General features: G+C 44.5%; 2 protein-coding genes across 2 annotated transcripts; both read right to left on the reverse strand.

Moving 5' to 3' along the window:
- Window positions 1-8,179: 8,179 nt before the first annotated feature.
- Window positions 8,180-13,314, reverse strand: T265_10608 (hypothetical protein; the record flags this gene model as incomplete). Its single annotated transcript, XM_009177030.1, has 7 exons — window positions 8,180-8,319; window positions 8,365-8,413; window positions 8,451-8,690; window positions 10,493-10,841; window positions 11,604-11,736; window positions 12,734-12,935; window positions 13,189-13,314. The coding sequence occupies 7 exons, from the start codon at window positions 13,312-13,314 to the stop codon at window positions 8,180-8,182; spliced, it is 1,239 nt and encodes a 412-aa protein (XP_009175294.1).
- Window positions 13,315-13,553: 239 nt separating this feature from the next.
- Window positions 13,554-18,759, reverse strand: T265_10609 (hypothetical protein; the record flags this gene model as incomplete). The annotated part of the gene is made up of 5 exons (XM_009177031.1): window positions 13,554-13,658; window positions 14,332-14,454; window positions 15,872-16,329; window positions 18,452-18,666; window positions 18,707-18,759. 5 exons carry the CDS (start codon window positions 18,757-18,759, stop codon window positions 13,554-13,556), a joined length of 954 nt encoding a protein of 317 aa, XP_009175295.1.
- Window positions 18,760-22,226: the final 3,467 nt, after the last annotated feature.

Below are 22,226 nucleotides of genomic sequence, written 5' to 3' on the forward strand. Positions count from 1 at the left end.
TTAGGGAGCGTCGTGGAGCGTAGCGATGGGTTGGTGGTTTTGTGTTGTGTTGTGTGTGCTAATATACATGCTGCTAGCCGGGGTCGACCACGATTCGGTCGGTCGGTTGGTTGGTTGTTCTGTTATCCTATGTCCTGATTGATCGATAACCACGTGAATTGTGAGCCTGGCCTTGCACGCTCTCGTGATCTGATCGATGCTGGAGTGACCCTTGTTGTTGACCTCCCTGGGTTCCAGCCTGCGACCTTTGTTGATCCGACTCCAAGCAGTTCCTTGCTTCTTGAATCTGATATTTGATTCTCCTTGGGTATTACAGTGGAGATGTTGGTCCTTTGCACGTAGTGGTGCATAAATTGGGTCCACTTCAATGCCTTGGTTGATCGAATCAGCCGTGGAGTACCATGGCTCCAGAAATTCCCTTCCGTGCCTCCTGTCTCCGTATGCCAAAATTTTCCGGCTTCCCACATTGAATATCTGGCCTTCTTGGTCCTAGGGTATGGATATCAAGGATAGGGAGTCATGTCCCCTGACGGCCGCATTGTGTTCCTTTATTCGTGTGCAGTCACACTTCCCAGCTCAGAGAACAAACCAACGACCACCTGTGCTACTTGAGCTACCAAAATTCTCCTCTATAGCAGTGGGGATTTTGGTTTTGTATTTTCAAAGAGAAAAATCTTGACGAACGGCATGGCGTACTATACTGATCACGTGAATGGCATAAATGGCTTCGCTGCAAAAGGCTCTTCCCCTTTCCGAAGGATGCAAGTGCTACATTTGCACATAAGCTCAGTCTCATTTTCAACGCCAAACTGATAAAGGTAAGGACTTCAAAATTAACTTTTATCCTGGGCCCAAGACATTAATTAGCCCTCATTATCAAGGGACTCCAAGAGTGCTCTCTTTGTTAAGCGTTATTCTGATGAACCGAACATCGTGAAACTGCAAATCTGCTTCAGTTTCTAACCGTGGCACATCCATCGTGCACATTAAAGACGCATGACCACGGATAGATTACAGTATTTTGAAGCAATGTCCATCTTTAAACAGAACAATCACCTTTCCTGAGAGATGATAAATGGCAGATACAGATATATGCACTTAGACATCAGTGGGTTTCAGTGGCAGGTAACACGCCTACTAACAACAAAAGAACACGAATTCTAAATGAAAGAAATATGTTTCTAGCAGTCGCCTAATCTTCTGGTTCCTGTGAGCCTTCTAACAAACGTATAGCTTTACGATTATCAGGAAAATTCAGCTTGGGCTGTGCTAACAACACCCAGTGTCGCTAATTTCAAAAGGAAATTGAAGTCCTAATTTTACTAGATCGTTTTTCTTTTTCTTGAAAAACTTAATTTGAGTCAGTGAGAGAACTGATTTGAGACTAAGTTGCAGTTGAAATTCACAACACTCATCCCTCATTCCGTGCCCTGTAATATTTTTTTATCGGGTATGTTGAAAGATTATTGGGATAAACGCTAATCATATTCTTTTCTACTACGTTACAAACCCCTTTTATATAAAGCGGATGGTTGTTTGATTCTAGCAGTTTTTCAACTTAAGAACACGTAAGGACGATGGGCACCAAGGGCACAGATTGGGGAAATGGTACTGTGCACTCAAATTCCGTCAACCCACCTGAGACCAGAAGGAAGGAACACATTGCATGACTCAATTCAGTTTACAACCCTGTCTGTTTTCGTTTAATCCTTTCACTTGAAGGACATTTCTGAAGCCCGGTTGCACTTTTGGAAAGCAATGCTACCGCAGTAGGGTGACTGTCCTCGAGAAGCGTTTGTGCGCGCATATAAAGCCGACATCCAGTGAACTCGTGGGAAAATTGAAAACCTAACCGTCTGCCTGCGAGCAGTTGAAGATAAGTGTGGTTATTCGCGAAAAACATACTAAAAATCACAGGCAATAAATAGTTCCACGAACGATAATTTCACAGGGAGATGCATTTCAGCTTCGAAAACCCCGCCTCTTAGCTGTAAAACCCTTCCGGTGCCTAGCTGCCATACTACTCGAAAGAAGCACAAGGGCTGGGATACTGCCAGATTGCCCAAGCCTAGACAGGGGAAGACGAGGAGCGGAGGTCGGTAAGTTCACGCTCTAACCACTTGGGGCATGTCGCCCCCTCCGATTTCGAATAGATTGGAATTCGATAACTAAACATGCGCAAATGCGACCAAAAATTTCAGGGCACGCTCAACACACCAGGGCAAGGTTGAATTAAGTTAACCTCGTCAAATTAAGCTCTGATCCGACCGTAAACATCTGTCATCCCCACGGCGCGCCGGGATGGATCAGCAATGTCAAAATTCCTACTTACATATGTGGTACTAAGGCACATACATTGGCATGGAGAAAAGCGCTAGAGGGACAAGGAACACCAGTCGATCTCGTAGGCCGGTTTTATACCAACAAATAAGATGACAGAGGCTGGAAACAAATCACCAGATGGGTTTCTGACACGGCTTGTCCTACAATTTGTTGCACAAATACACCCCGGTACCGGTGTTTGTCAGTTAGAGGAACCGCACCGTGTTCCAGAATGTACACGCTCAGTTCTATTCAGACGCGATGGTTGTTTGTTCATCCTACGTTTGCATCATCAGACTCCGATTGTTCTCATACTCACGGAGTTAGCTGACTTGATCCTAAATTTAGTATTCAAATGACTTTTGATCACTCATGCTGAATCATCACGCCTGGTGAATCTACCTCAGGAACATTGTGAACATTGTGAACATTGTGAAAACTGGCTTGTCATTAACTGGCGTTAATCATCTACGGGGTAGACTCTATATGCTTGTTTATTACAGCTAGATTGAAAAACGGTGATCATATGAATAAGCACCGGTTGACTTGATTATTGCTAAACTGCCACACTCGTAGTGTTTTACGGTATCCTAGAGCAGCTTGCCTTTTTTAGCACTAGCAGTCCTCCCTAACTCAGCACACTGGTCTCTTGGAGATTAGATGAAAGGAAACACGGAATGAAGAACACCAACGTGACTCCATGTTCATCTCACTTTGATGAGATTTAACGACGTGGTCTTATCGGGTTCGACGCGCAAGATCTATCCAAGAGCCTTGATCAGGACCGTAACTCAAACAGAGCACGTGAACTACAACACTATGGACAGTTTTGAAAGTTAGCAGTGACTCGGATGGATAAACTGATTTACTCGAATTTGGCCAGCTTCACTATACTCGGTTGAGACTGCTATTTACCTCATAATTCTAATTCCGAATCTCCAGTTTGATTTCATGCGGTCTTCAGAATGTTTATTCTACGGTTACCTGGTAAACTTTTGTCTCGCGCAGCAGAATTACTCAGCGAATTCTTCCAACCTGTCACCTGCTTCTTATATTTGACCTTGGAAGTTTGCGGACAATTCACTACTTTGTTTCCATGTTTCAGTCATAATTTTGCAATTGCATGGAACCTTATCCTCTCTGAACTCTTATTCAAATTACGTGAGTATGTTCACACGGCCTCGAGGAGCCGGTAGTCTTTAGCATCAGAAGCAGTGGTACTGGCATAACGGCGGATACTGAGGATGGGACATGCAAGTATTATTTGGTTTTATGGAAGCTTCACCCCGCGTCTAATGGGAGATGAGTCTTAAGAAACTTGTGGAACTTTGCAGCGTCCGTTTACAGTTACGTGATAGCCAATGGATATCCACGGAAGTTCAAGAAAACGCGTGAAAATGTTGTTTTTAATAACAAAGTTGAAATGAGGCGTTTGAAATCCTGTCCTATAGTTTGTAACTGCTTATTTGGTGTTTGCTAACCAACAACTTCGTGGCGAACGGCTTTCCGCTTTACACCACTGATCATTCCATCTTCAGAGGAAGCGACTGGCGACATCTTGAATGTCGGCTGTAATCTCTCATTTCAAGTAGGCTATCTGCATATAAATGAATCTGAAGAGTGCTACTCAATAGAATGTTGGAACCGGAATATTCTCCCGGAACAGGCATCATTTTGAAAATCGATCATTCCATAAGAGTTGAGGAAAATCTTGCACAATTGATTCGGAGTGAAGCGCCGCCGAAATGTATGGGCCCAAGAGCACCATGTGACCCTGACCAACGCTGTCACACAAAATAAGCATTTACTATCAACATGCTCCCAGAATTTCGTGAGTGGTTGTACTGCTGACGGTACGCGTTCATCAGGTGACCATAGAACAAACATCTCTAAGGTCACATGAAAACAAATTGGAGATTCGGAGATAGAATTATGAGGTAAATAGCAGTCTCAACCGAGTATAGTGAAGCTGGCCAAATTCGAGTAAATCAGTTTATCCATCCGAGTCACTGCTAACTTTCAAAACTGTCCATAGTGTTGTAGTTCACGTGCTCTGTTTGAGTTACGGTCCTGATCAAGGCTCTTGGATAGATCTTGCGCGTCGAACCCGATAAGACCACGTCGTTAAATCTCATCAAAGTGAGATGAACATGGAGTCACGTTGGTGTTCTTCATTCCGTGTTTCCTTTCATCTAATCTCCAAGAGACCAGTGTGCTGAGTTAGGGAGGACTGCTAGTGCTAAACAAGGCAAGCTGCTCTAGGATACCGTAAAACACTACGAGTGTGGCAGTTTAGCAATAATCAAGTCAACCGGTGCTTATTCATATGATCACCGTTTTTCAATCTAGCTGTAATAAACAAGCATATAGAGTCTACCCCGTAGATGATTAACGCCAGTTAATGACAAGCCAGTTTTCACAATGTTCACAATGTTCACAATGTTCCTGAGGTAGATTCACCAGGCGTGATGATTCAGCATGAGTGATCAAAAGTCATTTGAATACTAAATTTAGGATCAAGTCAGCTAACTCCGTGAGTATGAGAACAATCGGAGTCTGATGATGCAAACGTAGGATGAACAAACAACCATCGCGTCTGAATAGAACTGAGCGTGTACATTCTGGAACACGGTGCGGTTCCTCTAACTGACAAACACCGGTACCGGGGTGTATTTGTGCAATAAATCAAACGCTTCTTCGTGGTTGTGTGATATGAAGCTCAAAGTCGCTCTTTGAATGAAGCTATTTTTACGATGCGCTGTTGATGATCCCAGACGTTTCGATGATCCCTCTTCAGTGGAGATATCATGAGTGCGAGTACCAGTGAAGAGAAACTCCACTGCTCAGCATTCACTGCACGTACTCTCGCTTGAACACTAGTCGTTGGGACCTTAGAATCACTAGAGCCCCAAAGTAACACGTAATTCTCATTATCCATTCGTTCTGGGTAGCCTAGACGGATACACACGTTTATGTGATCAGGTGACTCTATCTGTTCGCCGAGTTTGGTGCCATTGCGCACACTGATAAAGCATTATTGATTAGTGACAAAACATACGCAGGCAAATTGCCACTCCCGACGGACAGATCAATCACTACCTAATCATCACCCGAGATACTAATTTCGCAACACTATCAGCTACTCGCGCAATTTGAGTAGTGTAGATGAAAATGCAACTAACGAACGAGTATCTCTGGCTGATTGTTGACCAAGATAAGTGCGCCGGAACGAGGCTTACAACCCTTACAGGACTGAAAGCAACAGGAACGGAAGTTCAGAATAAATATATTTACAAAATATACAAGGCGCTGATGGAAGGCCATTCCGCCATCCACTGTTTGGAAACGATTCAGTCGGCATCGAAATATCGTTCCTCTGCATCCAGATCCTGTTGTAAGTCATCGTCCAACGTGTCATCATTATCGATAGAGCTGAGAAAGTAAACAAGAAAGAAAAGTAAACGATCTACCAGAGGACGTGGATTTCGCATAAACTTCGGGCGACACAGACATCATCGCCTTATCAGAAGCCGCGAAGCCGTGATCGACACTCATCAGGTAAAGGTCTAATGAAGACCACAAGTTCCTAAACTGTCTACTACATTCTTGTTTAATGAAATCTCTCGCAAAAGACGTGGATGGAAAACAGGGAAAAGGTACAACCCATTGTGCCAACGCATGTGACGAAAAACGTTTTGGTGGATGAAAATATAGACCCAAGATCTGAATGCCACAGCAACCTTAATTCTCCGCCATACTCCAATAAACACTGAACAATCGGAAAGAACAAAAAACCTATACATTCAAACAACAATGAGAGCAATACACCTGAGCAACAAGCTCGAATATGTAATGAGTTTGCGGTCGGGTTGGGACATGCTTGTGAATCTGATAGAATACAGTCTAAATGCCTGAAGACAAACAACTTTAAGGTGAGTGATCAGGCTAGAGGGAAACGCAGTCAACACAGGACTCAGGTTCATGTCATCACCTGTAAGAAAAATCAAAAAGACTTCATTCAGGAAGTTTCAACCAGCCCGTAGTTTAGTACGAATGGGTGAACAACACCCATTTCAGTGGGCGTTAGATGATTAGGAGGCGGGGTGACCAAAGTGGTTAGAGCGCGAATTTACTGACCGGAAGGTTCGCGGTTCGAACCCCACCTCTGCCGCTCGACTTCCCCTGTCTAGGCTTGAGCAACCTGGCAGTATCCCAGCCCTCGTGCAACCTTCGGGTATCATGGCAGCTAGACCCCGAAAGGATGCCACAGCTGAACGATTTTTTTATGATTAAGTAGACGCGACACGTGATGATCGAAAGGTAATATTTCTTACATCATCCAGAGCACATCAGTTTTAGAGCGATTGGAGGCATTTAACTGGTGAATCAAATAGTAGGAGCCTATTCAATAGGGATTCATTGCCTTCTAAACGGATTTTCCAAGGAGATCAACTACGCTGATACACTTATGTGACAACCTAGTGCACACAAGACAAACTTTCAAAAAATATGTTCCACCTTTGTTTCAGTTTGCTGTCCAAATGGTATTCGGGGCTGGTTGTAACAAATGAATTCTGCAAAATTCCAGTAATTCGGTTGAGTGTTCTCTAAACTCGGTAACATCCTCCATCAAGCCATTATCTTCCTATCCGTTAGATTCCACCATGATGAAATAACACTGATTTTTACATGTTGGGAATGACTTCTTCCTATATGATCAATCCAGTCATCGGTTACGCTGTTAGCCGTTCGGCTTTGTGTACACTTTTTGATTGTTTACTTACTATGCTAACCATGATCAAACCTATCTGAAGTCCTGGTATCTCGGTATTTTTTCGCTTTCGAATGAGCTGGGTCAATAGCTTGTTTTTACCGTGAATACAGCAATGAAGGTGGAGACATTAGGTCATGTCACAGAAGGAAAAAGCCAAATCTAGCCACACTGCATGAATGTAGAGCCATTCGTAATTATTCAGGGAGCGTGTGGAATCCACGAGAAGAGAAGTTCAGTTTACGTTTGATGGGAAGTATTTTGCAACTCACAAGAGTATTCCATCGTTTCAATGAATCAGCAGTCACTAGAGGAATTATGGCCTCAAGCGGCATTCTTACGTATGGCTTCTAGTGACTAAGGGGTCAGATTTTCATAAAACTGTAGAACGCGGAACGCACTTTAAAGTTCTCTGGTATTGAATGTTACAGAAGGAAGCACAGATTGCATCATTTAAACGAAAAGGCAGTCGTCGCTGGTGCCGACGCCACGTTACTCAACACATGGATGGTTTAAAACAGTGACGAAGAACGGGTATCACTTTGGCTTTTTTGGACGCCTTGAGGAGACGAAGCCAAAGGTAAGCCAGATCCTAGTAGCCGAATTGACCGGTAATGCCCACCACCGATAGTCGCTTAGGTTTATCCGCCATCGGTTATGCGGAACTAACTGATGCTCTAATTCTGGTTGATGCGATAGTCCGCGAGACCAAATAACGCTGCTTAACCCGGACTGACTTGAATTGGTCGACGATTCAGCAAGCCCGTAGTTTGTAACCAAGCCCACAGGCATCCAGTATACCGGAGGAGCTAAAGCCAGAAATCACACGGTATCACAACTGTTTCCTTGTAATGCAAGTATTCACATTTTTGAAGGGGGCTTCCCAGGTAGAAAACAAAATCCACACTTTTACTGTGCCTCAGATGATAACCAAACGGATTGTCACAGGGACCCCTAGTGGTTTGCTGACATAGGCACACGCCATTGCATTGATATGGAACAAGTCTTGTAGCGTCATTAGGAAACAGAATTGGAAACACCTTCAAACGGCTGGACAGAAATAAAGATACAATGTGCGACGCAAAATCAAGTGAATTCATATGAGCCCAACATGAGCATGTAGTCAAAATCTTTATCCAACCCGTTAACGAAGCGAAGCCTCATAATTTCCATAAATTCTTTCTCCAACCCTTCCAAAGTTACACTTCCATCCGGAGTCACAGAGCCTGAAATAAATGGCTGTGTGATCAAAAATAAAACCGACTGCTTACCGTCACTTTCATCCGAGTCTGAAGAAGCCTCAAATGTGGCGTCGGATTCCTGTAACTATCGATCAAAATTGTACGACAGGACTGACCTGCTCTCGACAGGCTCGCTGCCAGTCTTTTGACTCTTGTTCGCGCAACACTACATCCATAAGAAAGCCGCTAAATGTACCATACTCCCGGTCGAGGTATTTCCGGCGCCCTGCTTCATTCAGATGGGCTCCAATCATCGTCTCCCACAATACTGGATCGCGATGCCGCATCGCAGGATGGCTGAAGTGCTCCATGGATAGGTGCTCCGTGCCGCCCTCACGATCCAGGCGTTTAAGAGCCTAAAATATGATAATCAAGGAGGAAATTTGGAAGATCAGATTGAAGAAAAACGCGTTCCTATTGTGCCCAAACGTGACACTTGCGATACACCTGAGCTTTTTAAGTTTAGATTTCTGAGTTAACCCGGCTGATGAACCACTGAAAAATAAAGAGCACGTATAATCCTCTATGCTCGATATCCTGCCCCATGTGGACGCACCCCTATATCATTTAAACCCGTGTTGGCTGTTCTACTTATCTATGTGTGATATGAGGAGATACGAACGATGTACACCGTCGAAGCTCTTCAAAATCTTTTCATACTAACATCAAGCTACAAGTAAATTACCTAGAAAAAGAAAAATCTCACAAGTTGCATGTGCTCTCCGCTCGGGGAAACGTTACGCGAGCAGCCTATCAGCACGTAACCGTGTGATTTGGATCGCGAGACTGGAAGATGAGTGATTCTGTATCCCATCTAAGCACGAGAAAATTCCACTGTTGACCAGCAGTTAGTGACTGAACGATGTAGTCTTCAGCTACCACGTGGGAAGATGAGAAATCCTGATGATTGCCAAAATGGAAGAACCAATTGTGCAGTGACTCTCGGGCTTTCACCAGAGAGTGAGAATTACAGGGTGGAACGTCCATCATCATCTCGAAATCTCACCATATCAAACCATGAGCGAACGTCACTGGGCCACAATTGACATTCGTTTCAAAATATCTTACTACTCACTAACTAATCAGTAGCTCGAAGACAAAGACGCATCGAACCTGACCTGCTCTGCGTGAGGGGTGTGATCCTGAAGGCACGGTTTGCCTTCTAAGACTAAATCACAATTGGGTTTGCCCAGTCATTAAGGCCATGGTTTCGGAGCATCATTACAGCCGCAACCACAAAGCTCACTCGAAAGTAAACGCGCTTTACTACAGCAATATCACACAGGTTTCAATCACTCAGCTTTCAACGTCGAGTGAGGAGTCAATCGCTATAAGGCATCCCTATTCGTCATCATACCTCATGAATCTCGGAAGGACTTCGAACGGACACATCCCATAGGTGATATACGAGCTACTCAACGTTAAACCATGTGAGATATCTCTCTCATTCACAAACGAATGATAGTGTTGAGTCAAACGACCACTGATGTATAGGGTTAACCCGGTGCCGGGTGTGAAAAGCCGAGAATTCACACCGGAGTAAACCCCTAAAGATGAAGGTGACTGTCATAGTTACCTGAAACGAAACTGCCATTGTTCGTCTATCCTGATTTTTGCAGAAATGTGCGGCATTAGTTGAAGAGTACTGGTGTTTTGATCGCCGGAATTTTTCGCGCGGGTTTGGTGGTCCCTCATTCCTCACTGGTCACTAGCATTTGACCATCGCACTAAGTGCGAGGAACAGCGAAATGATTCACACAGGTACGGGAGATCCTTGAAGCTAACTAACTTTGGTGAACGCGGAAGCAGCAATATGACAATAAACTGATGTTTGAGTGACGAGAAAAAGTAACAAGCAGATAGAACACGTGTATCTCTAAACTATCGTCAATCTCAGCAACACGTTAGTCTAGCCCACTAAACCATTTTAGCTCAAGCATTACTTCAAACCAGTATACTAAGTAGAGGATTTCCAACTTATCTGTAACCACTAAAGATAGGATAACCACGCACTAAAATCGACAATCGACACTGTCGGGAGAATTGTGCGAAATTCTGACATTTCTTAATTGAACGGTTGGAGTATCGCGGAGGTTAAGCCCGGTTACAATCGGGCCCAGGACAACTAAAAGTTGTCAGACGTTTAGGCATAACTCACGTTGAGGCGACGGTTTCGGACTTGATGCTGAGCCAGGCGGAGAGGTTGATTGAACTGAGTTCTATCCGACTGGGAGTCCAACTGTTTCACGAAGTGACGGACAATGTCATCCTTGGAGCACATGTGACGGAAGTTCACACTGTCTTCTGCCCAATTTAGATGCCGACCAAAGCGCTCGAGGAACACTCCTGGGTTGCGTCGATATAGGTCGCTAGCGATATTGCGCTTCTCAGACGTACTCAGTTCAGCCTCATCACGTGATTGATTACGAAAGTGGACATATTCTTGTGTGGCGAGTCGATTCAGCATTGATTCCACTGTGTTTGGTTGTGAACTTCCGTCTAGGTGACTAAGAATTGAGAGAAAATCTCTAATAATACAAAGGAAGCCAGGAATCAGAGAATGGAGTTGCCAGGACAGAAATGTCCGCAGATGAACCTACTTGTAGAGCAGTTATGATCATAAAATTGACAAACTTTTAACACCGAAAACAAAATGTTCTTTGGTCACAGCAGCCTTGGCATGTGCCAAGGTTTTGACTTGAAGATCGAGAGCTCAAGCGAGCCAAACCGCCGTTCTCCATAGACGGACACTACCAACAGAACCACAACCTCCACAGACGTAACATTCGGGGACCGAAGGCATGGAGACCCCGTAGTATGGAAGGAAAGAATTTAAGACACCACTTTTGAAAAAATTAGGGAAAACGGCCGTTCACGGAACGAAAAAACAACAAAGACCCCCGCCTTAATGCAGAAGGGTAGTGCCCAATGGAAGGTCCACACTTTTAGGAACAGTAATAACATTCGTGCGATCAATACTTCCGTCTCGTTTTGCAACCTCGAAGCGTTGAGCAAGTGAACAAACCTAGTGTAGTCCAAAGCAGGAATAAATGCCATAAGAGGTTGACTTCACGCTACTCATTCGTCAACAAAGGCGTAACGGAGTGCGAAACTTTCTAGGTGCTTCTTAAAAACAGAATATGAGAACCTCTAAGATAGTCTCCTATTCATACGTAATAAGCGTTAGCTCCGGAGACACAACACCCGTTACTTCATGTGCACTGAATGTACCGCGTGAAAAGATGCATGATTCACCCCAAGAAACTCACGGTTCTGAAGTGTCCGATGAAGGCTCCATTAGCTCTTCAACCTCTGTACGCGGAATGTCGGTGGTTTCCAAAGCAACCGTCATCGCTCTACAGAGGGGGAAAGTGCGGGCAATAAAATGTAGGACGAAGGCAACTTAGACACCAAGTAATAAAAGTGATGACTACTCGGGGCCGGATCTCAAAGCGGGCGACAGATTTAAGGACATGAGTTTTCCCATTCCCGGGCGATAAGGGAAACCCGACTGGCATGGAAGAATATCAGCAGCTTTCCCTGGATCCACCTCTAACCGCAGTTGTTTGATTAACTTATGGAACAACAAACATGGGTTTGACATGGAGCCGTTACCACAAGGAATGGAGTTCGCATGGATAGGCCTTCTGGATTCTAGATCTATCCGGGTGATAAAGTCTTGGACGACAATCAGGAGCTCAATCTTGCCGACTGAATCGAGTAGTGTGCTGAAATCAACAGACCTTACTACATGACGGACCGTAGTACCAAAGTGAGAAGTGCGATTAATATCCATAGTTCATGTTCAATAGTGACAAGTCTGAGCATCCCGGCTGTTAATTGCTTAGTTGGTTGTGACTCAGCACAACTGTAAAATTGATCAGTCGAGAAATAAGACAACATAAACATTCAGCAACTACTAAGAGAAAGGTGTAAAGTGCTCAAGGGAACCGAAATAACGGTCTTAGGGAAAGTGTAGATATCAAGACAATCCAACAGTTACGATGACCACAATGTGTTCCTTCGTGCTTGCTCCCGACTAACTCAACTGCGCTTCGAGATTCGCTGGGACCAAATCCCAACATCTCACTCATAAGCGACATGTTGATGTGGTAGGTAATGCCATTTAAGCTCCGGCGAACCACTAAGCGGTGAAATCAGCAAAAAAGGCCAGAGTAGCCTTTGTCAGCTATGGACATCTAGAATGTCATCCTCATATTAGCTCATCTCTCTGCATACACAAAACAATTCATGTAGATGCTTCAACTGCACTGGCCACCTGTAATCAATGAACATCGGTTTGGTAAGGTTTTTTTATGTGGCTTTCCACTCGTCCATAGGTTTTTGACCGTGCGAACCATCTGACTGATAGCTACCCCAAACAGATATTCAAATTCACGTACGGGACGCTCGAATTTATGTTCAACTCCACAATCTTCCTTGTGTGTATCCCACCACTTCAATGAAACGGGATCTGTATTAGATGAGTGCATCAGAAACCGAAAGGTTGGGAGGGTGCAGCTGTTCTCGATCGGTGGCCTGTCTATGTCGAACTGCTCATCGAGTCGAGTGATGGAAATGTTCAAATCCTGAAAACCTGACTGTAGATGCAGAAAAATAACTTCATTGGATCACCCGTTTTGGGTAAAGATGCGGAATCCCAAAAATGCATGGGGAGTTCAGTGTGCACCGGTAGAGCAGTAGCAATGTTGTGTAATGTAGGTAGTTCGGCTAACAGACCACCAACCAAACCGGTAGAGTAGTGTCAATCTAGCATGTCGGAGAGCTGGAGCTCGGCCTTGAATATGGACGAATGATAGGTTATCGAACACAGCGCCTAAGTGCCATGCTAACGGAAGAAGGCACGAGGACTGGGATACTGTCACGTTGCGCAAGCCTAGATAGAAGTGGGGAAGCATATATCGGGTTCGAACCACATACCTTCTGATCAGTAACTTCCAGCTCTAACCACTGAGCCATCTCGGCTAACGTCAACACTTATTTGTTGGTAGTATGAGGAGATTTGAGTATTTTCACTCTAGATTTCGTCTTGTAATCAAAACTAGTCTGTGTCGAGTAGCCAGAAAATACTGTACAGCTATCTCATCCCTAATGGGAGTCACCAACAATGGGCAACTTACAATACTCCAGTGGGATTGGAACCCGCGACCTCTGAGCCAAAATTCTGAACACTTGAGCATCCTGTCACCAGCAGCTGATCAGCAGTAGTGCCATGCTGAAGAAGGCACGAGGACTGGGATACTGTCACGTTGCGCAAGCCTAGATAGAAGTGGGGAAGCATATATCGGGTTCGAACCACATACCTTCTGATCAGTAACTTCCAGCTCTAACCACTGAGCCATCTCGGCTAACGTCAACACTTATTTGTTGGTAGTATGAGGAGATTTGAGTATTTTCACTCTAGATTTCGTCTTGTAATCAAAACTAGTCTGTGTCGAGTAGCCAGAAAATACTGTACAGCTATCTCATCCCTAATGGGAGTCACCAACAATGGGCAACTTACAATACTCCAGTGGGATTGGAACCCGCGACCTCTGAGCCAAAATTCTGAACACTTGAGCATCCTGTCACCAGCAGCTGATCAGCAGTGTGATTAACTCGCACCTAGCTATCTGCCGCAAGTCCTGCAGTCTGGACAACAAGCACACGAGCAGTGACCGATTTATTAGTTGTCCAGGAGAATCGCGTCCGTCACTACAACGCTCAACTTGACAACCAAGTATCTCTTTATGGATTAGGTGTTCATACAAAACTCTGCGCAAGCGAATTCACGGCAGCTTGACCGTAATTTAATGAATGGACTTTTGATTTGCCAAGTGCAATGAAGCTGGTAAAAGAGTAACAGACCATCAGCAAAAAAGCAGAGCACATTGGGTAGCAGCCAAGTCCAAAACAAAGCTGCGTGTCAAGTGTTTATATTGGGAAAAGAAATATATACAGAAAGACGATTGAGGGGAAACATTAATCATGGTCCACCTCGTCTGGACCCGGACAATCTCTGGTGAGCTGTTCTTGGGAATCATACTGGACACTGCACCAGAAACAAAAACTGTGCTTCCGACGCAAATAGCGCACGATCCGGCCCAGCAACTCCTCAGACTAGGGCGAAGAGGAGAAAGGAATGGTTAAACACAAGAAAGCACAAGCTTAAAAACGTAAAGGCGTGTACCCAACAAATGGTAACGAAATAAAGTTTTTAGACGGACCACGGTATCTGAAAGACGTGGATGTCTTAGAATCGGCAGTAGAAACAGGAGCGAAACGAAGTGTTTGGTAGGAACAGACTTCCTAACGAATGGTAAAACAGCTTAAGCCCGAAACGGGATGAGAAGGTGGCACTTGAAGGGACGATCACGTAGGTATGCGTGAAAGATCTGGCGGGGACTGAGACCTCGTGTCTCCTCTTCACAGTTTAGTCGTTCAGCAACATACCTACCGTATTCGCGGTGCAATATAGCAACATGCCTTCAATGGAATGGAGAAGGGAAAGCTGCACGTCAAAGGCGAGGGCTTGTGACACTTTTGTGTAGTCAGAGCATCGTAATGAACCCACGAGCCGTTTTTTGGGCGAAATGGGTGAAAAAATAACCACAGCTCCGCTGGAGAAACACTAATGGTGAAGTAACTGCGATATGTCCGTCGCTGCCATCTTCTTCGTAAACGACAGTATCAGAATCGGCGCTGATGTCTGACTGCATGTGAACAATATTTATTTCAAAAAGCCCACATTTGTAAGAGGAAAAATGAAGAGGAGTAGCCTGATAGAATCAGTAAGGGGTTCATACATCTGAGAATGCCCAATCAGCTTCCTCAACCATCACAATTTATGGTGCTAGATAGTCTTCTCCAGGTCCAGTGATCGAAGTAAAAAATCGTTCAGCTGTAGCACGCTTCCGGTGCCTAACTGCCATACTACTCGAAGGTTGCACGAGGGCTGGGATACTGCAAGGTTGCCTAACCCTAAACAGGAGGAGTCGAGAGGCAGAGGTCGGGTTCGAACCACAGGCCTTCCGGTCAGTAAATTCGCGCTCTAACCACTTGGGCCATCTCGCCCCCCAGTGATCGAAGTACCTGGTTACAAAATTCCTCATGCCATCAGTTGAAAGCTGATACCTGACATCTGATATCTGAAGAAACCTCAAGGGAACTGAGAACGAAAATTCGGTGAAAAGTTCTGGGTGTTACAGAACACTTCTTCGGCTATCAGTGGTTCGAATGGATATTACCTGAATGATGTGTTACACGTCTTTATGGTTAAAGTATCATGAATTAACTTCATATTCCAAAATCAAATGGGACCAACCGACCAGATCAAGTTACAATAGGCTATCAGTTGTGTTATAGGTGATTGATCAAGCCGAGACAAAGCTTAACAGAAGGAATCCTCGATATAGTTAAGGCAAGGCAGTTATATTATCAAGGAGATTAAGAGCACCAACCTCGAAAACCAATTGCCCTCAAAAACTGAAAAAAACATTGGGGAAAACTACAAGGTCGGGAGTAGAAAGGAACCTACATATCGTTCTGTTTCATCTTCAGACTCGGAGGAACTATTCGAACATTCCTCTCGGTTAGGATTCGGTGGCACGTCAGGCAAGTCGGACAGATCAAAGTTCCTGTGTTCCACCCGTCGACGCTTTGGTACCACTTCGGCTTCACTGGAGGTGTCTTCTCTCGTTTCAGTATCCTCCTTGTCCGCTTGGATTGGCCAGTAGTACGGATGAATTGGAACAGTGATGGATTTTTCCATGTCCAGCTGGTAGCATACGCTTCGTACAGCTACCAACTGATTGCGTACCCGACACTGTTTGAACTTTTCGGCCATAAACGTTCGGAACTGTTCTTGCTCTGCTTTTAGCATAAGTCGCCGTTTCTCCCTGACCGCATGAAGCCTTTCTTTCATGGCACTGGCCAAACCAAGGCCACCACGTCCATCGGGAATCTCAATGGGTACCGGTTCTGACCTTCCTTCCGCTGCCGAAAAATGGATAAATCGTGCACACAAAAAGCAGTTACTATTTCAGTGAGGTGTGAGCAGAATTAATGTGACACAACCGTAGTAAACAACTCCGTCGCCCCGTTCAATAACACCCGGAATAGTCTATTAAAATGAAAATTAAAGGATGAAAACCTACTATATGATTGGATCACTGAAACGTGAAAAAGACCCAGTGTGGTTGTTTTCCAATCATAAATAACCTGCAACCGTACATTCGTTCAGTTGCCACTGCAGCCGAACGCCGATAACTGAAGATCGATTGAGAAGCAGAAAAGACAAGAAGATTGATAAACATCAGACTGAGAATAGAGGTTAGACAACTGGATACAACAGTTCCGTCGCCTATAAGAGTTCCGGACTTAGGCGAGTATCTGCCACTCACCATTGATAGCAGGGATCAACACAGGGAGCTAACTGTCATATGACCATGTTGGTTCCTTGACGGGTGGGTCTCTGATATGGCAACCTCACGAATGGCATAAATCAATATGCCTTGGAGCCGCTAGAAAGCACTTCATAATGGGGTCCAAGTCATCCTTTATCCACCCCGTTTCACCTTCATAAAACAGGGCACAACGAAACGACTGATCAAAGGACTAAAACCTGGCGCAAACAAGAAAATGTAAAGATCCCAACACTAACATCCCCATGCAATCTACTTTTTTCTCGACATACCATGATTTGCCTAAAATTAAGATAATTTCCAGGCATCAAATCAACAAGAGGACGAGTACTTGAATTTTCTTAGCCACTAAGTCGGAGAATTAACCCTTTTGACTAAATGTCGGGGTATGTGACGCTAATACATTGAGTGATCGTAAGGTAGGCATCCGTCGACAATCAAACCCAGAAAACTACAGAAACTAAGTTTCCGTTTCCATGTCAAATTTCTATTAATGTTATTCCACATTCGATGGCCAAACGACGATTTACTATTCTTCTTCTTCATGTGACTCAAATGGTTCAGTTATATAAACCATTAGGCTATCTGCATGCCTTCCGGTTATCTTTAGATCTCCTTTCAGTTCAAAACCGGTGAGAATAAAACGCATTTGTTTGGGTTGATTACTGAAAAGATTTTCATAACTCACTGTTTCAATCACCCTCGTCAGAGGCCAAATAATTACATCTTCAAGTCAAACAAATCATGCACTGCGTACAACCTATTAGACCTCATTCGTGCAATAATACACACAACCTCATTCCAGAAATAAAACAGTGGTAGCAAAAAAACTGTGAATGGAACTAGTGCGAAATCCGACTGCCTCTGAAGTGTATCACCTAAATGGAACGAGTCGCAGTCTTTGAGTGAAATATCCACAATACTGCCAATTTCTTCATTCATAGTCTGAACTAACAAGGTATCTTGCCTTTTGGAATTTAGGGGAAGCAACCAGAAACCGACTCAAACGGATTCGGAAGCAGAAGTGCAAGAAAACAAAAACAAAAGCCCACAAGGATCTACCTACATGCAAACTGAATAACTATCTATTCTGCGATCTACTCAAGTGGATGATGATGCGCGAAACATGCTAGGAGGACTACCTATAAACGAACAAATAGACATTGCTAACAATTTGTCTTGTGCACTGAAACCTTGTTCCTACATTTCATCCTCTTAATGACATCCTACTGGACAGTTAGCCCTTTTTTATATTGTGGTTCAGTTGGATTCCATATCGCGGGACGATCCATTTGTTTGCAGTGTAACTTCTTCGAAGTTGTTTGCCTTCTCCATTCCTGTGAACTAATGAGTCTGACTGATACATTATCAAGAAGACATAACAAAACAGTTACCGACGGACAACTGATATGTGCTCCAGAAAATTAACCCTACGCAGTGGCTGTATGATTAAGTTGGCTTGTTTCGTTTGAAGCAAAGGGAATTCAACAAATGAATGAACCCTGACTGCTCGGCCACACAAGTAATACCTGTAAGGCAGTGACTTAGTGTTGAAATAAAGGCTCCAATAGCACAGTATATGTATCAACATGTATAGCCGGCTGATCACAGGATAGGATTCTACGAACATTAGAAGCTTGAATCCCAACAGAAATGCAATTCGATATGGCAAGTTTGCAGTGCTAGAGGCTTACCATTTTTTCCCAAACCTTGTCCAGGCTGATATCCCATCTTGAGCAGCAATCCAAATCCCTTGTTGGAAGAATCCACATGCTTCTTCAGCCCCTCTTCGCGAAGAACAGCCTCTTTCACCGTTTTTGACAGTTGTGTACCCTTCTTTGAGGCTTCTTCCCTATACCGATCTCGTGCTACACTTCGGACAGTAACCAAACCGGGCGGTGCAGAATCACTATTATCACCGTTTCGACTGCGGCCAAATTAGAACTTACAGTTTCTTGAGGAACGCGTCCGACATGTAGTCCTCTTCTTCTGGATCACCCATATTAGCCGATACTGTTTCCCACAGAAACCACGTGAACACCTCAAACACTTCAAGGAACCAATGGGTTGGACTAACAACGGAGTATGTGACTGAAATGGTAAAACGACAATGAATTAAACCACTTCAGAAAAGTGGATGTGCTGGGAAGACTGTGCGGACTATCAGAAACCAATAGGTTGCCGGTCCTGCTCTAAGTTCCGTGAGACGAAGACCTTATGTGTTGTGCGTACCACCGTCCGTGTACTCAAAATCTGATAGCAAACGCCTTGGGAGTATTTCAGTCCCCGATGTTTTAGGGTCAGCCACAGAAGTTGCGAACAGCACATGAATAACAAAGTTGAGGATAAACGGTGATGGGGGCATCACTGTCTTACACCCTTGATGGACAGTCCTTGCCGACCGGATTATTTTTATTGACAGCATGAACACCACCGACATCAGTCAGCCGCCTCATCGTCCGCTGTCTTTAGCCAAACACAGGGAGTCACTGGGACCTTAGCCTGAAAGGCGAACAGCTCCAACACCAGAGAAATCACTCGCAACACCCTCAATTCATTTCAGCCATATTAAATCTTGCCCACGTCTAGGTTTTCGTCACGCCGAAACGGGTAAGGAAAACAGCGCTCGTTTCTGTAGAACGTAAGCAGACACGCCTAACACATGGCCCATCCAGCTAAGCTTGCAGTGCTAGATGCATCGTTCGAGGGAATGGCCTTATGCTTTAGGAAAGAACCGTCTCGTGACCACTGCATACTGAATTCATTGGTTCCAGACGATTAAGTCATACATCTGAAATACTGATGACTGAAGACCTGGAAATGCTTCAGATCCTGTATCCGAAGTGGCCAAGTCTCGCAGCCGTACAATGCAACTCATGGATCAAACCTGATGGGCCCAGTAAGGAGTTACTTAATGGAAAGAAGTTCAGACACCGAACAGTAGTTAGACGACTGGCGGAAGGACTGAACGTAGTGGACAATTTGACGCATTTGGGATGTAGATGAAGAACACGGATCAGGTATGAACAAAGAGCACCCATTGAGGAAGCTTTGGTTATCTCGATTACTCAGCCCAATCTTTGGTGACTTGGAAGTATTTCAGTCTCATCGTTTCGTCGAGTTACAAGGCGGCGATTTACCGAAAGGACGCCAACGTTGAACAATCAGTTGTAGTTAAAGCGCTGGGTAAACTCCTTGTAACGCTAACTTGGTAGCCCGGCGTTCATTTTGGTGAGCTAAGCGTTCAGCAACTCCAGAAGGAGCTAAAGACTCCGCTTGGCGACCGATTACTTTTGACAATAAACATGATCCAGCTGGTATCACTGTACAAGCTGCAATGAGTACCCGTGTCACCGTATACGGTGCAGCCTCAAAGGGAAGCTTGGAGTGATATTCCGGGACCATGCCACCACAGACTGCAAAACCTCGACGAGAGGACATAAAATGTTCGACCAAAATCGACGCTACTCTGTTGACTCGTGTCGTCAAAGGGTGGAGGATGCCCAGATCACAAGTTAATGCTAAGTCGCACGAATATTTGATCCTTGATGCTCATCAGCAGTGCATCGTACACATAGTATGCTGCTAATCAGGTGATACATAGACTCAGAACTTCTGCCATGCAGACCCTAGCAGCACACGCAGTCCAAAATAACCGAGTTTTCTGGTTATACGACGGTTATATAACCGTCAAATAACCGCCTTTTATAGTTGACAGGTGGTTATTTGCACCAAAATAACCGTAAAATAACCGTGTGTGCCGGTTATTGCACGGTTGAATAACTGTCAAATAACCGTGTGTGTCGGTTATTTCTCGGTTGAATAACCGTTCGCCGGTTACTGCTCGGTTAAATAACCGTCAAATAACCAGTGTAAATTAATTTACATTGGAAGCAGCTTTGGTGGAGAAGTTACACGGGACCATTGTCCCGAAAATTCATGAAGCTAACGTGATTTTTCATTTGTTCTGCGTAATAACTAATTTACCTTAATTTAATTAATTAAATAATTAACCCAAATTGAAAACACTGAGACCAAGCTACCCAACACACCAGAGTTAGGTAATGAGGCGGCCAAGAAACTTAACTTGCATGTGATTGGTCCAACGGTCTCACGGATTCACGGATTGATACGCAGGATCTAGGCTATTGCCCAAGTTTCCCGCGTCGGTTTTGTTCTTGTCGGTAAGTGGCTGTCGTTCACCTGAAACTCACAAGTGAAAAAAAGGTGTAGCACAGCTCTTTATGTTCTCAGCGCGGGGCAGTATGCTTGCCAGCGCGAGGATTCGCATAAACAAATGTCCAACAGTGCTTTAAACTGGGTTCAAGAAGGAGCGTGTACAACCGTCGGAGGAAGGACATTCAACGCAGCTACTACCCGAAATGAGAAAAAATGCCGTGGGCTAGACGCACGCCGAAAATTTCTCTGAAACCGTGGTTCGAAGGAGGAAAACTTTACCATAAAGTTTTAACCCATAAAGTTTAACATTTGATGGTAATTTTTCGGGCGTATGAGATATTCCCAAACGGTCGCAGTTTTGCTGAATGTTGTTTAAATCTACTCAATCCGCACGTTATTCAAGACCGGGGATATTCATGTTTTAATGCATTTCAATCGCTTTGAAAGAGTACCAGACGAAACATTTCGTTGTTTTCGTCCGCATAGACTCCAAAAAGAGCAGCAATTCGCTACTTTTGTATGAAAAAGCCTTCTAACGTTGCAGCAGACATCCCTGCAGATGAAGCCGAAGCTGTGGAATTCGTCGCACTTAGTAAGTTCATGGTTGATTGTGTTTACGCGGTAGCACACGTCGTACTGATTGCGCGGCAAGGCTCCATGTTTGCCGGTACCATGACTGCTTGAGTGTTGCTTCCTACTACCTGGAGCACAACCATCCATGCAGCAAGTTTGTTTTTGACAGACTCTGCATCAACCGGCGACTGACAAATGATGAATTAAAGGAGTGTTGTACCCTTTTGAAATATGGTGCTCCGTCATTGGAGATTCGGCAGTACGTCGCCGACCACTTTGGAAAGGTGCTCACTATCAAGGGTGTGCGTGACTATCGTGTCAAATGTCGACCCCGATTGTTAAGTAGGTCGTTGGTTACCTTTTAGTCGGTTTCTTAGGTGACACGTCGTCCATCGTAGCGAAGTTTCGAGAGTGCGGTGGTTGTTAGTAACAGTCAGTTTGTGGTACAAACCCCAAATTGTTCTCGGACAGTCAACACCTCGGCCGGAACCTGCACGTGCACATTTTACCAATCAATGTGGCTACCTTGTGTACACCTATTTTCCGTATTCAGAGGCCACTCGTTCCCATGCGGTAGGTTGATTGATCGAACATGCATTATCTAGGTTAATTTCCAATCCATCAACGGTGGCTTGCCGGATACAACCTACCGGATGGAGGAGTACCTTTGTCTCTGGTTCCAAAGCCAGAGCCATCACCAATAGAGCATTTGCACAA

The sequence above is a fragment of the Opisthorchis viverrini genome (genome assembly GCF_000715545.1).
Source record: "Opisthorchis viverrini unplaced genomic scaffold opera_v5_388, whole genome shotgun sequence".
Lineage (NCBI taxonomy): Eukaryota > Metazoa > Platyhelminthes > Trematoda > Opisthorchiida > Opisthorchiidae > Opisthorchis > Opisthorchis viverrini.